The 15,763-nt window shown below is 38.3% G+C and overlaps 1 protein-coding gene across 1 annotated transcript in view; it reads left to right on the forward strand.

The window, feature by feature from the left end:
• kif26aa (kinesin family member 26Aa) overlaps nt 1-7,911 on the forward strand; it is a 40,078-nt gene extending 32,167 nt beyond the window's left edge. The window contains exons 11-12 of the mRNA XM_036581957.1: nt 1,079-1,229; nt 6,308-7,911. Coding sequence (XP_036437850.1) covers nt 1,079-1,229; nt 6,308-6,477 — 321 coding nt within the window. The 3' untranslated portion in view covers nt 6,478-7,911. The remainder of the gene's footprint in view (nt 1-1,078; nt 1,230-6,307) is intronic.
• Nucleotides 7,912-15,763: the final 7,852 nt, after the last annotated feature.

Raw genomic sequence — 15,763 nt, forward strand, 5'->3', positions numbered from 1 at the left:
ACAAGATATACAAGACGACTTTCCCTCTGGGATTAATAAAGTGATCTATCTACTTATCCATCTGTCTATCTATCCATCTATGTATCTATCTGTGCATTCATCCATCCATCCATCCATCCATTTATCTATCTATTCATTTTCCAGTATTAAGGGAAAAGCAGAAAACATATATTAAACAGAAAATATCAGAGAAGCCGCAACAACTAAATACAATATAAATATTTTCAGCATTTAGTATTTTCACCCTTTGCCTTTTATAAAAACTTCCAATTTTGTTTGTGTTTTCAGTTTTTCAAAAAAAATCTGCTGGGATTTTTTTCCGCACCATCAAAGTTCAGTCTTAGAAGTTGGTTGCATTTTCTGCTTATTATGATATAAGTAATAACAAGTAATACCAAAGACATCATCAGTCCATAACCTTTTCCAACCTCCTCTTCTTTTTCTTTGCTTATCTTATATCTAATCCTCTTAGAAATATAAAAATGAATAACTTGTGCTTAAAAGCCATTTTGACTGAATATGAAATAAATAGAGGATAGTCTCTGAATTCTGCACAATAGTGTAGCATGGCGAGGTAAAAACGTATTCACCCATAATGCGCAAAAAAGGACTGTAAACAGTAAAAGGAATTAAAAACACTACATTTCCAGTGTCTGCTCCAGTGATAGGATACAAAGGGCAGGGGTTAGGATAATCTGTATTGTTATTCTACCTTTTAATAACCTAATAATTTGTTCCTCGTGGTCATGTTCCCTCTTTTTAATCCCTTAAGCAAACGTCCCTTCAGGAGATTTAGGGCTAGCGAGAGCTTAGGCTAATTTTATTTCCAGCTCTGCCTTAATTAATCCGGCCAATGGACTGGCACCTCGCACAGGTTACTCGTGACTCAATTTACTTTAAGCTCCAGTGTTGGAAACCTGCACCCACAGTGGAGCCCTCAGTAGCGAGCAGGTGCCTGGCGCAGGTCCCCGAGCTTTACCTGGCAATTTATCAGCAGCACACATGCTGAGCTGTACAGTTCACTAAGCACAGCTCAGTCGTCGCTCAGCTGCTGTCCCGTCATTGTCTCTCCCTGTAGGGCTTGCAGTACTTCAACGCTCGCCTCAGGATGCTGGAGAAGCGGCAGCAGCAGATCAGGGAGCTGCGGGCCAAGCACGAGAGGCTGAAGAGGGAGCTGGAGGACGCCAAGACTCGGCTAATGCTGGACCCCGCCAAGTGGATGGGAGACTGTGAGTTTCCTTACTTTGGTACTTTGGACTTTGATCCAGCAATTAATGATTTTTGCTCACTGCTTATTATTTTACAGCAATGAGTAGTAAGCACAGGGTAGTTCTGTAACTGCTGGACCGAAGGATATCGAAAAGAGTAATGCATTCAGTTGACTTGAGTCATGCCATAAGTCTGTGCCAAATGGACAAACTAGTTTGAAATTTGGTCTTCTATAGTTTCAATTACATATTGCTTTTACCACCAAAACAGATTTTCCCACCTGTATTTTAACATTTCTGTGTCTAATAACTCTTAAGTCCAAACGCATTATACCGAATTTCTAATTGAGGGGTGACATGTGTCATGAAAATCTGGCTGCTCCCTATTGTCAAGGATATAATCTCACTTTTTTAACAGGGAATGATATGGATTTTCCAAAGTTTTTCCAAATTTTTCCAAAAGTTCATCAAAAACTGTTTTGTGTAACAGGGTGGACATATGGTTGACACACCCTGTTAAGGTTTCAGAGAACAACAGATTTTCAATGTTTAATAAGCAAAAAATTTACCAGCTTTTGAGCTTAAATAATGTCACTTTATCATGTCATTTAATACGATAGAACATTATTTTTATGGCTAAATAAATTGATATGGTGGGGTAGAAAACTAAAGGATGCAGAAAATCATTATATTTTTTTGAAACATAATTACATATATTCTTCTTAAAAGTATTGCTTTTATATTCAATAAATATATGTATGTGGAAACATACCTCAGAGCATCTTTATTTAGTAATATTTGAAACAGAATTTCAATGGCTTTCTGTACAGACATGTAAAATGCCTGTATTCTTAGTAAAATTATAAATAGAAACATTTTACACTTGCAGACTTTTCCATGTACAATACTTAATAGCAGATTTATATCTATTCCATCAGGTGCTGGCAGTCAAGGAATAGTCCTTGATTCAAATGTATATTTGAATCAACACAGTTTCGTCTTTCGCTTGAATTATTTACTGACAGTGATTGTGTTGATGTGTCATCACTGTCCTACTGCAACCTTGTATCTCTAGAATTTAGAGGTAAATTCAGAAAGAAAGGAAAAACATTCTTAACTTTTATTGTAAGTACGTGCAGGAAGATCCAATTCCAACTAATTACAATGGATTTCTGCTGGTCCATTTGCCATGCAATGTTCACACAATGTAAAGGACAACTGACATTTTTAAATGATGGCGTGTCAATGACAATATTTTATTCATACAGTCCCATTGGTGCATTACCTTTTTCAGTGTATATGTTTTTATCTTTGTGCAAAGACAAGATGCTTCAAATACTGGTATTGAGCTGCTTTGAGAGAAGTAATGTGATACTCATGAGCATGATAGCTCTTGAGAAGATTAGGCTGTCTCTGGGGGCATATTTAGTGTAGTAGTGTATAGTGTAAAAGGTGTATTAGTGTGTCTTTATGTTGGCTTCGGTGTTGATCAGGCAAATATGCTAACAAGCATCAAAGACAGCAGAAATGGCTTTAAGCACTGTTTAGTGCTGTGTAGGCTAATAGTCCTCTTTACAGCAATAAATTGAGTTTCTGAACTTGGTGCTTGTGGATTTACTAGAGTGTGCTGAGGTAACAAGAATAGCAAGTTAGCAAGAATAGCATTAAACTAAAATATTTTTGCTAGGAGTTTACTAATTGCTAAGAATTCCAAATGACTCATAACTTAATTTAATCTCTTTTGTTTGACTCATTTTGTTTTTTTGAACTACAACCTTGTAAATAAATCTATTGATTTGAATTGTTCTTATACTTTTATCTTAATTTTGTTGTTATTAGCTAAACCAGTGTTAATGTTTAATGATCCAATGAACGCAAGACACAAGCTGAGTACCAAAAGCTTAGTTTCAGTTGAGAAAGGTGGGTCTTCTTTGGCACTGTCCTATGGAGGCCCGTCATTTGTATTACATAATGCAAAACAGGGGGGTCAGCTTTGTCACGTCACCGCAAGAGTCGGTGCACAGAATTTAATGGAGAAAATAGTGTTGATGAGAATAATAGTAAAAATTAATTTGTTGGTAATTAAATGCTATCTTGCATACAAATGACTCACTGTAAGCAGACACATTTTATACCCTGCAATCACTTTGCACCCTCTAAAAAAGATAACAACCAAGAACTAATACACTGTATGTTTTACTCTGCATGTTACAAGTTTCCGGCCTAAAACTGGCCTTTAATACATTTATTGTGGTGAAATATTCTTTATCCCAACATTGTATCCCTCTGCCTCATTGGTTAGATTCACAGTTTTGCATATTTTGGGAATCCCCTCCACTATAAAAAATTATCTAGGTTGCTAGCATAGCCATTGATGTAGAGGCTAACAAATACAGGCCTTTTATCTGGCTTTCTAGCAGTATCGGTAGCTATCTGGCTTCTTTCTGCATTAGCCACCTGGTGGAAAAAACAACCTACCGTGAAGTATCTGCCCTAAAGAACTTGTAGTTTTTCAAAAGAAACTGCAGCACCAGTCTAAGACATACTTACAACAGAAACAGCAATGATTACATTTTTCATTTTGGCTGGAGTGCCCCTTTAAACATGTAGTACAAATTGTGTCGCTCTTAGTTCTTGAATTTTGTATGACAGAAGACAGTGAGTTTTCAGAATGTAGGCTTCAGTTCTCAACTATATTTGGAGAATCCTTCTGATTGTAACAGCCGTCTATGACATAGCAATTTAGAAATGCACCCCACATGAACTGCAGGCTAGCTTTGGGAACACAGCTACATTCAATACAAAAGACAAGCTAATGAAAGGCTGCAGCAAAATCAGGGGATATTTTTGTGGACAATTGTGCCTCTAGCCAAAAGCATTTGCCTCCATAGCAGTGCAATCAGCTGTGCAGGTTAGTCTATTTCTCAGTGCTCACTGACAAATTCAGAGCCTCTAGGTTATTTTCAAGCTGTGGAAAGAAATATTTTGGAAAATGTGATTAGTGTTACATACTTTGTTGAGACATAACCAACAGCCTACGGGGCTGTAGATCTCTGTGGGTTGATTATCTGCCCCTTTCAGAAGCATTCCTTCAAACTTAGAGGAACAGAGTAAGAAGCAGCAAACACAAAGAAAGCTAGAATGTTATTTAATAAAGAAGCATTGAAATTGCTGTTGGAAAATGGAGAGAGAAAGTGAGTGTAAGAATGAGAGTGAAAGATAGTTTGTTTGTTTGTGTGTGTGTGTGTGTGAGTGTTTGTTCTGTAAGAACGCTGTGTGTCCTTGAATCAATAAGGCATTATTTTCCCTCCTGCAATCAGCCTTGTCCCTCTGGCCAGAGGGTATTTACCATTCATCTGTGACTGCTGTCTTTGGTAAAGTCATGATCGGGCTAGTCATGCTTTATAAATCAAGCCCCTCTTGAGCACTGGGTGAAATGAGAGTGGTGTATATGTTTGTGTTTGCAAGCTTTTTCCATCTCTGTCCATCACCTCCTCACTATCCACTCTGTATCTGTGTCTCTTACCTGTCAATCTGCCTATCTATAGCTTTCACTCTGAGGCTGAGGGGTGCTGGAGGGGGTGGGTGTACTCTGCCTAGATACAGAGATAGATTGTGTCCTTCTGATTATTGACGGCAAACCATTGTTGTAGTACTCGAGTTCTGTCTCAGTCTCAACATCATTTGGATTCAGAAATTGTTCTTGAGACCAGCTGAGTTCAGTCTCTCCATCTGGGGTCACTGGAAACTGAACTTTTCTGACTCTGACTCGACTTCTAAAAAGTCTCATTCTTGACTCTGACTCAACTACTACAAAGTCTCATTCATGTCTAGGACTCCTCTACTCGAGGACTACATCTCTCATTCTTGACTCTGACTTTATGACAAAGTCTCTTTCTTGACTCTGACTCAACTACTACCAAGTCTTGGTTTTGACTCTGACTTGACTACTACAAGGTGTCAGTCTTGTCTAGGACTCTTCTACTCTAAAGTCATGGTCTTGACACTGACTCGCCTACCACAAAGTCTGGGTCTTGACTAGGACTCATCTACTAAAAAGTCTCGGCCTTGACTCTAACTTGACTGCTATAAAGTCTTGGTCTTGACTCTGATTCTGCCACTAAAAGGCCTCATTCTTGAGTCTGAATCAGCTACTAATAAGTCTCAGTCTTGACTCTGAATCATTCACTAAAAAGAGTCTTGTTTCTGGATCAACTACTAAAAAGTCTTGGTCTTGATTCTGACTCATCAACTATAAAGTCTAGTCTTGACTTTGTAATTGTGAGTGAGAGTCAAGACAGACTTTTTGGTAGTTGAGTCAAAGTCTCTGTCTTGACTCTGAATCAACTACTAAAAAGTTTAAGCTGTGACTTTGAATCAGCTACTGAAAAGTCTTGGGCTTGATTCTGACTCAACTACTGCAAAGTCTTACTCTTGATTAACTCAACAACTACAAAATCTCATTCTTGACTGAATTCGACGACTAAAAAGTCTCAGCACAGAATAATTTTGTTTTGTGTAATGTCTTATTTTACACAGTATTTACAGGATCTTGTTTAAATGTATTCTGTTATCAAACTTCAGACTTATTATCCAGTAACTACTATGAATTGTTTAGAAACTACTATGTAAATAATGTACTGTAGCTATGATAGTGAGGAATTAAATGTGGAGCCACATAAAGCCCTTTGGGCGTAAAGGTTAACATATTTGTATTTGAGAGGTACTTTAGTCTCATCCAGTGCTTCTCAAACTTGGTCTTTTCATGGAGTTCAGCTGCCTTGCATGTTGTAGTGTTTTCCCTTCAAGAACCCACTCAGTTCACTACAGGAAGGGCTTGTTAATTAGTTTGTTACTTACATCAGGTGTGTTGATATCAGGAAAAACTCTAAAATGCGTAAAGTGGTAGGACTACAGGACCACCTAAAGCGTTCAGCAGAACAGGAAAGATATATTTTTTATGTGGAAGCTTGTCTGCTTTCTGAGAAGTAATACCATAACTCAACAATCCTGCCACAGGAACACCTGTATATAGCTTAGATATTCTGTCCTGATTTTGGTCCTCTCTCACATTCTTTGTTCTCCTCCCTTCCCTTCAGTTGATGTGGACCCAGATCTGGACCAGGACTCCCAGGACTACCTAGAGGCTCTGGCTCAGGCCACAGGCGAGCTGGAGTTTTGCGTAAACCTGTGCAAGTCTCGCGTCATGATGGAGACCTGCTTCGACATTATGGCCCCGACATCCCCAGGACAGGAGATGGAAGTGTGAATGAGAGAGGAGAAGAACGGCATATCTGTTCCTTTTTGCTCTCTTAGAAGATCTTGTAGAGAGAGGAACCTGGGACTGGACAAAACAACGATGGTTTGTTCTTTGGGGAGTCTGGACTGGCTCCTGCTCTGATCAACACAGTGGAAACAAACAACAAAAAAATCAAGGTTACTGACTCTGTAGAGTGCGGAGAGGTAAAGACGACAAGAAAACGAGGGAATAAGAGGGGGAGAGATTCATTTATGTTACCAGAAAGTGCCTTGATCTGAGCAAACCCAAGGAGTATCTGTTTTTTCTGACTGGTGCTAGTGTTAAGCCCACTGAACCTGAGCAAACCCCTTATCATATTCCTTTGGGAAACAATATACACAAAGTATTTTGCATTGTAATGTAGTGTATACTGTATTTATATGATTTCACAGTATGTAAAATAAATAACATTTTAGATAATAAAAGTCAAAATGTATAGAAAAAAAAGCAATAAGGTAATTTATTGCCATTCCAAAAAATGTTTGCCTTTTTAAATTATTGTTTTTAATGACCTCCTGTGGAGCTGCTCACCTTTCTTATCCTTTCTTAAGTTCTCAAACATCATGCAAGAACCTCCTGTATTATTGACTGGGCTCTTTTGATTTACCTGCCAGCCTTCGCCAAAACTTGTACTTGATGAGCTAACACTGAACCACTAAACCATCTATAGTTGGCATAACTGTGTTTTTGCAAGCTGCCTGCGTGTGTTGTATGAGTGAATGACCAGAACTATGTTCACATGGGTTGATAATAGACCTGCTGTTTGGATGTATTTTGTGTTTTTTATGCAATCTAAAGAAAAGAATACCTGATACTTCTGCTTGCCACACATGTAACAGTACATGCTGGAGGATAAAACAAGCACATTCATTGGCTTTTAAAGGAATTCTCCAGCGTTTTTCAACCTAATCTCTGTCTGCTGCATCTGTAACATACAGTCTGTTACCACTCACAGTAGTTTTGACCCTTTTCCCTTAACAGAACTCCCGCTGATTCAAAACGCACTAATAAAAGAAGCCATTGGGCTGTTGCTGAACATTAACAAACATTAAGCATTAATACAATACACAAATGTACTTCTGTAGAACACTTAGATCTCATAGATTCCTCAGTCAAAAGCAAATTAAGCTATAAATCTGTGTGTTTTGTTTTTTCAGACATAGGACAAGTTTTCCACTACAATCAGCATAGTAGTTTTCTGCCTTATCATGCACAGATACCAGAAAATCTTATGGAATTTCTTTTTAAATGTTTTTAGTGTTTGACAAATGCATAAAACATCATAAGAACAGCTTTTGTTAGACATCTAAAAGGTCCCATATACCATATTGTTCTTGTATGTTTTTTCCCTGAGGTTCACCAGTAACATTTGTTATAAATCATAAATAATTTTTTACATGACAATTTTCCAGCCTCTCTTTATCCCTTACAATTAAACAGACTGTTTTTATTACTGTGCCTTTAAGACTGGTATATATAAATGAGCTTTGTTCTGATTGGCTGCCCTGTATTGTGCTTAATTCTGGGCTCTGTATAACGTCACTGTACATGGGAGGAACTCAATTCCTGTAGACTTAATGAACAGATATATATTAATGTGTTTGTTTTTGTGATATCGCAATAACGATAACTTTAACAACGTTTTTGCAGCTTTCTTCCCATATGTGGACTGTATGGACTGGGAAATGAATGTCATGTTCTGGAACTACAAATGTTTTTATACTACATGCTACAACTTGTCTATTTAAAAAAAAGTGAGGATTTTTTTTTTTTTGTTCACAATATGGGTCACATTTGTCTAAAGTTGCAGTCGCACTGAACATTAACAAAAAAAATTGGTATAACCCTCATAAATTTGCAAATCCTGGATGCTTGAGCCAAGTGAAGCCAGCTATGGTCTCTGAAAAAACTACTTGTCATTCACAGTTGCAAAGAAATAAAAGTAGTTCCCTAGTTAATGTTAGCTGTTCACCAAACTACACATTCCCTCAAAAACAACATCACATCAGGACCAATGATTGCTTCATTTTTGCTCTACCTGAGCAAAGAAAATAGTGAGGAAACAGTCCGGTGTGACCACAGCTTTATACAGTCACATTCTAAAAGCTTATTCACAGAATATCTGCCCATTAGCTTCTATAAAAAGTGAGTTTCAAGTCAAATGGCTTTCAGTTATTCTCTAAGTGCAGCGAAAAGTATTGAAATTACTCTCTGTGGAAATCGATGGTATAAGAGGGATACAGCAGATAGAGATTACGCTCAGAAACACTGAACTACTCCTTTAAACATGCAAGCGCTGCAGTCCTGGGCCAACACTGTGTAGTGTTATACTGCAGAATGCAGACAGAAATAACTCATAAATCAGAGCCTCTCTCTAACACTTCTCAGGACTCCTGGTGTGTGTGTGCATAAGTGTGTGTTTTTCCTCTAAATCATGCAACAATTTTGTTTTATCACAGATAAGTGCTGAATATTTTCTACGCCCCCTCTGGCGATGTGAAAATGATAAACCTGAGACAGCACCACCACATAAAAATAGGCGGATGTACTTCATTGCATCCATCACTCCAGGTTGTATTGTAGAGAACCAGGCAAATCACTGCTTCAAACGGAGACTGGTGCCTGTACTCCCAAGCATTAGAGATGATCTTTATTAATGTGTTTCACACAAACAAATTCATCAATTCATCACAGTTTGTTTTTCGGAACTGGGGCAGAGTAGCAGAGCGTAACATCTGTCTGTATTAGACATTAGTCTTACCAGTCTCTCTCAGATCAGAGTAGCGTCTTCATCTTTGAATGGTGGAGCTTAAACAGTGGCATGAAAAAAAAGTTTCTGTGATTACGTTTTGGAAAAAAACAGTATTTCTGAAGTGAAATGTAGTTGCCATTTTTCATTAAGGAAGGACATACCTTAAAGGATTTGCAAATGTTTGAATTGGAATCTGACATGAAAAAACATTTTTAAGTGAATCAATCCTTTATTTCTCTCCAAGAAGAGACTCAGGCTTTTTAACACTGGTGCATGAGTTCCTTGTCCAAGCAAACTCGTTATCTTTATTTAATGTTTTATTATGATTTTTACTAATGATTTACTTTTTGCCAATCATTTTAAGAGTTTTTTACAACTACAGATCTGTAACATTTTCTGTCAGCTTTATATTGTACAGTTTTCTAATGCTTTGTAAAACCATGTACAGACTCTTCAGTTTGCATCAACACATGCTTATGAATAAAAATGATTTTCCTCTTTATAGTTCACTGTAAGGATGTAATTTATTTATGACATTTTTTAATGTTTATAGTCATTTCTGAGAAAACACAACACTCTGCACTTACAGTAAAAAAATCAGAGACCACCCTTTCGTTTATCCAATTTCCAGTGAAAAACGACAGACAGCTATACTTCCAACACAAGTATAAAATCAAATCTATCAGTATTTAGTTCATCCACACTTTACTTTTATGCACTCTACTGCAGCTTTAACTCTTCCATCCTTCCAATTTCAAACCCAGCCGGTTAGAGCTGTGTCCTCTCAACAAAAACTGCTCCTATAGCTGTCAATGACATTTTTGTTCTCCTTCAAAGAGACACACGTTCACATAAACTACACAATCTTGCCTAAACTCAAATTGTTTAAACTGAAACTTCCATCAACTGTCCATAACCTAGCAGGCCACCAAAACTATCCCCGTCATATAAACAGTACTTAAGACTTTTTTCTTTGAGAGAGAGAGAAGAAAATCAAACTCCACTTTTGCTTCAGATCTGAAAAAAATTCAAAGTGTTTCTGTCCATCCTTCCACTGTAAGAAGACAACTCAACACTATGAGTCTGACAGAATGTATAGCTGTCAAAAGGCCCTTACTGAGGAAAGGGTAGGTACACTACAACCCCGAAATCATTGAAAATGTTTGAGATTACATAAAATTACATACAATGCAACCAAGTTCTAAGACAGACTTTGGAGGTGTGTAAAAATATCCCTGCAAATTTCTTTGAAAAACTGAAAGCAAGACTCCTGAAAAGAATGATAAGCTGTAATAAAGGCAAATAGTGGACACACTAAATGCTGAAAAAGGTGATTTTATTTTGTTGCTGCAGATTCTGTAATTTTCTGAAAAATGATTGTTTTTTCTTTCAACAGCATATGCAATGAGATATGGATCTTGTTCCCTACACTTGTCATACTGAAAACAGAAAAAAACAGATTTATAACTTCTGTGCATAACTTCTGTGCTGTTGCCATGAAACATGTTCATTCCTGCCCGAAGTGCAGTGGTTGTTTTAGGATAACCTAGTGTCCAGTGTAGACGGGCAAATAATACATTTACTGGCCACTTTTTATTCAGTGCCTACCTACTTCGTACACCTTGTAGGTATTCATTGAGCTCAACTTTTCCATGCACAGTTATCCATCCTAGTCTTTCATTGCAAGGACAGTTTCTGACCACAGGGCCACTGTTGGCTGGATTTATTTTGTTGATAGGCTATTTTTAAACCAGCAGTGTCACCGATGTGTAAAAACCTCAGCTTGTACCACACACTGCTATGCCAATATTGGTGTTACTGCTCTGCTGAGATTGGCCCACCACTCAAATAATATTTGGTCAGCAGTGATCCTAAGTGGTCCTTTTGCATTTATGCATAGGGTAGAGAGGGCTGATAGATTTTGCTGCAACAGATGGATTACAACCTAAAAAAGGTTAGGGTAGATGTTTCTGATCAAGTAGCCTATTGAACCCATAATATTAAAACGCATAGAGTGTACAAGAGGCAGAGACCCTGTTTACACTTGGTTGTTTTATGTGTCTTGAATATCAGGATTATCCAAACAGGGCTTATCCACATAAACACACAGATTTAAATGGTGCATTTTAAACAGATTTAAATCTGATTGATCAAATCACTTCAGGACCTGCTCTGAGGCACATTTTAGCCAGATGTTGTACCAGTGTGAATGTATCTGTCGCCCCAAACTGTGTCAAGTCCTGGGCTCGTGGCCTAATAAACTCCACTGTCACAGTGTGAAATCCCCAGCATGCAGCCTAGTCAAACACCACTACCACAGTGAAAAGTGGCCCAGCTCTCAGCCTAGTCAAACTCTGTTACAGTGGTACGACTATTCTGGCTCACAGCCTTAGTAAACTCTGCTACCATGGTGAAAAATGTCTCGGCTCACAGCCTAGTCAAACTTCGCCGCAGTGGTGCAAAGTCCCCAGCTCACAGCCTAGTCAAACTCTACCATGGTCCCAGCTTGCTGCCTATCAAACTCCACTCTCATGGCCTAGTTAAACTCCACTATTGTGGAGAAAACTGGCCTGGCTTGTGGTCTGGTTTAACTCTGCTACCACTGTAAGAAGTGTCCCAGATTATAGCCTTGTTAAACACTGCTAATGTGTCCTGGCTCACAGCCTGACACTCTGCTGCAATACAAAGTCTTTTGGCTGATTCACAGTTGATGATGGAAAACTCCCAAGGCAGCAGGGAAAGTTCAAAACAAATTACACATTTTCCACAAACAATATAAAACAAGCAAACCCAGATGTGAAGTGGCAGTCAATGCGTTCTTACACTGGACACATACTCACTTAGACACACTAATCCAATACTTGACACATAAAACAAACAGGTGTAACAGGATCACAGATGCATTGTGAAAGAAGCTTTATTATATTCCCATCACTATAAAATGCTAACATATGGCCAGTTATTGCCAATAAATCTTGGTAGGTGAGCATAAAAAAGGTAGGTCTTTCTAATAAATTGGTAACTCAGGGTAACTCAGTGTAAGCTACATTAAAAATATGCCTTTACTATAATTATAATGATCCTATTTTATAGTTCAGTATTTCATATGCCTTTCCCTGATGTAACGCCATGTTTGTTCATTTAAACTAAGATTGAGAGGAGTGTGGTGTTGTATTTAGATGGAGAAAAAAAACACATAAAGCCAAAGAAACACTTGCCAAACCTCAGACAGATGTGAACTTTAAGACCCGATTGCACGCTGATGATTTGAACTGCTCAGGGAACAAGTTTGTGTAAACTAACGACAGCATAAAATCACACCAATTGCTCATTGTAGGGCTGTTAATGTGTTCATGGACACGGCGGTTTGGTGAAGAGATCCTACCACACAGGCTGCCGGAACTGACACAAAGTTGAGAATTTAATTACACTATGGATTCATCTCCTTCAAGCTTGTGGGTCAATAAAAGATGGCACTTGGATTAAGTTATTCAATTATACTCTTGAGTGCTGTGGCAATAAAAAATATCATTAGCCACAAAGAAGAACCCGGAGAGGTTTATAGATCTACAGGGGAACCTCAGTTTATGAGTGTATCCGCTAGCGCCGTACTCCACCTGGTCTCCTTCTCCTCAGCAGATGGCTCCATGAAATAGAAAGAGCCATTTTAATTAGTCTGTAGTCAGAAGACAGCTATTCATTCATATCAGATATCTGCTCAATTAAGGAATTTGGATCATCCAGGATGGGACCCACTGGCCTTTATTCATACACATGCGTGCACTCTTGCATAGTTTCTACCTGTACACAAACTACAGGTGTACCCCCAAAACCACTTCTCTGTTAAGTTCAATTCAATTCAGTTAAACTATTTAGGGCTCCCCCACCCCTGAAACCCCTGGGTACACCTGTTTGTACCTGCACTCAAAAGCCACATTTACATCCAGCCTAATAATCTGTGAATAATCCAAGTAATAGCTCAATCGAAATAGAAGACATCCATATACACCTCAATCAGAATGAATTAGTCAGATTGAGGCCATTCGAAATCATATCTGATTCATTGAGGTGGGTAATCCTCTCAGAACATGACGTCTTCCTCACGCCCCTCTGTAATCAGTACTTGTGAAGTACGTTTTCCTGAGTCTGCCATAATTTTAAAGCAATTAAAAACACAAGCACCGCTTTCTGCCACTCCTCTCATGTTGACTCGACTCATGTGATGCTCGTTGTCATGGTAACGTCTACACTGAGTTATACTCTACGCATGCTCGTAATTTTGGATCGGATTGCTGGTAGTGTGGATATACACTGAGGTATTCCATCATGTTGTTTAGTAGAGTGAGCATATAAACGCCTCAGTCTTAATCTATAATCGGAGCATATTCAATCGGATTGGCAAACATCTTTGCATGTAAACAGCCATTAATCATTTGTCAGGTACATCTGTGAAGGTATATACTGATGGACAGGGTAGGGGGGGTTGAAAAATTCTGTAGCAACAGAAGAGTTAGTCAGTAACTGTAAACCTACAAAGTGCAGCTACTGTATATGGTAGATGTTTCTGATAAATTCACCAGTGAGCATAGGTACCTAGTAAATATGGATATTTATCATTAAAATTAAAAATTAAAAAAAAAATCCATAACACTTTTACTGTGATTGTCTGTTGGGCTGCTAGCAAGCAATGAGAGTTGAAATGGAAGAGGGACAAGAACCCCCTGCTAGTGAAAGGGGAGGGGTAAGAACCTCTCCAGAACCTCTCCTCTACAGCACCACTAAGACTATTCTTGATATAAATACAGTGCTTACCTACAAAAATGAAAATCCAGTTTGCTTCTAGTTTTCCAAATAATACATATTTCCATCACACTAGTATATTCTATCAATGTTATTGAGAAAAAAAAGGCAGTTTTACTGACCTATGAAACAAACAGTTTTACATCAGTCTCTTGAAATGCTGAAGTATGACCCAGTGTCAATAAATCTTATCTGCTAAGAAGACTTAACCAGTGCAATTATATTGCAGAAATCACAGCAAAAATAGCTGAAATAAGATTTTGTTTTCTGCAATACTGAAACAACATACACCCCAGCCTGCTGTTAATGATGATCCCAAGGTGCATGTTTCCCCCTCTCTCTCATTGACTCTTATTCATGGATGGGGGAGGGCAGGTTCAAAAGGAAACAGTCCACCCCTCAGGCTGTGAATGTGATTGAATTCTCCTTCTCCGAACATGTGGCACAATGGACAAAATGGAAGAGGGCACCACAGCATTTCATTTCTGACCTGTGACAGAATATGTGAATACTGTGTCTAACTCTGATGCACAGGAAGACAGTAAATGCAGTAAAAGTGTGAAATTCTCAACAGAATGTGTGAATAGTCTTGTAGAATAAGCCAGGACAATATTCACATACAACCGCATCAACACATTTTCTGCAGACTTAAGCACTTCAGGGTTATGCGGGAAAGGGCAATTCAATCATTGGGGTATGCTGTGGCTACTGAAGTCACAGCTCACTACCCGAAACCAGATAGGAGTAAATCTTTACTGTTTTTCCTAGAGCAATTTGATTACAGTATAATTAAAACATATAACTTCACAACATATGGGTTTTACATAACTTAACAACCCCTTAAGACTTTCACAAATTCATTATGTATTCTTTCAATTTAACATTAAACACTGACATACAATACAATAGCATATGCATGTGTGTGTGTGTATAAATATATATATATATATATATATATACACACACACACACACAACACTTCAACAATGCCCCACCCCTCCCAGTCCCACATTAGCATTGCAAGTACGTGTGGTCTGTTCTTCTTAGCCCATAAGGGTAAAGTTATTTCGCTATCGGCGGAAAAACTCTCCTACCCCTCTCCACTCTCCCCAAACAACAACCCCCCGCCCCCCACCCCCTGCTCTAGTCGCTTATTAACATTGCAAACACGTCTGGAACATTGCCACCCTGTTGAAACTCCCTGCCACCCCTGGTAAATTTTTCTAGATCAACCACTGGATACAAGCACATAAGGTAATTCTTTTTCATACTCACCACCAAGTTTGCCTAAAATCTAGAATCCTGAGTTTTCCACTTTAGAGTCTGACTTTGTCTGCTGTTAAAGTGCTTTTTTTTTTAGTTCTCAACACCGCTTGAAACATCTGTGCATATTCCCTGCACACTCTCACAATTTCTATTAAAATTTCTTTAGCATTCCTTTTTTTGTATGGTTTGGCCTTTGTTCTGATTTGACATTTTCTGGGTATGGATTCTCCTAGTGTATTTCTGCCTGTCGCAAAACTTAAATGTGTTAGACAGCTGAGAGATCTAAGCATTTTCATATCTAAATCTATCTCAAATAGACTAGGCAGTATCAGCCTGACAATGTGTCTTAATCACACTAAGGCTAGCTTTCTTAGTTAGAACAGTTTGGTGAACAGTTGAATAGTTCATTTTGCTTGCTTAAAGGCTTTAGTATGACTT

This window comes from Colossoma macropomum, unplaced genomic scaffold (assembly GCF_904425465.1).
Source record: "Colossoma macropomum unplaced genomic scaffold, Colossoma_macropomum, whole genome shotgun sequence".
NCBI classification, from domain to species: domain Eukaryota; kingdom Metazoa; phylum Chordata; class Actinopteri; order Characiformes; family Serrasalmidae; genus Colossoma; species Colossoma macropomum.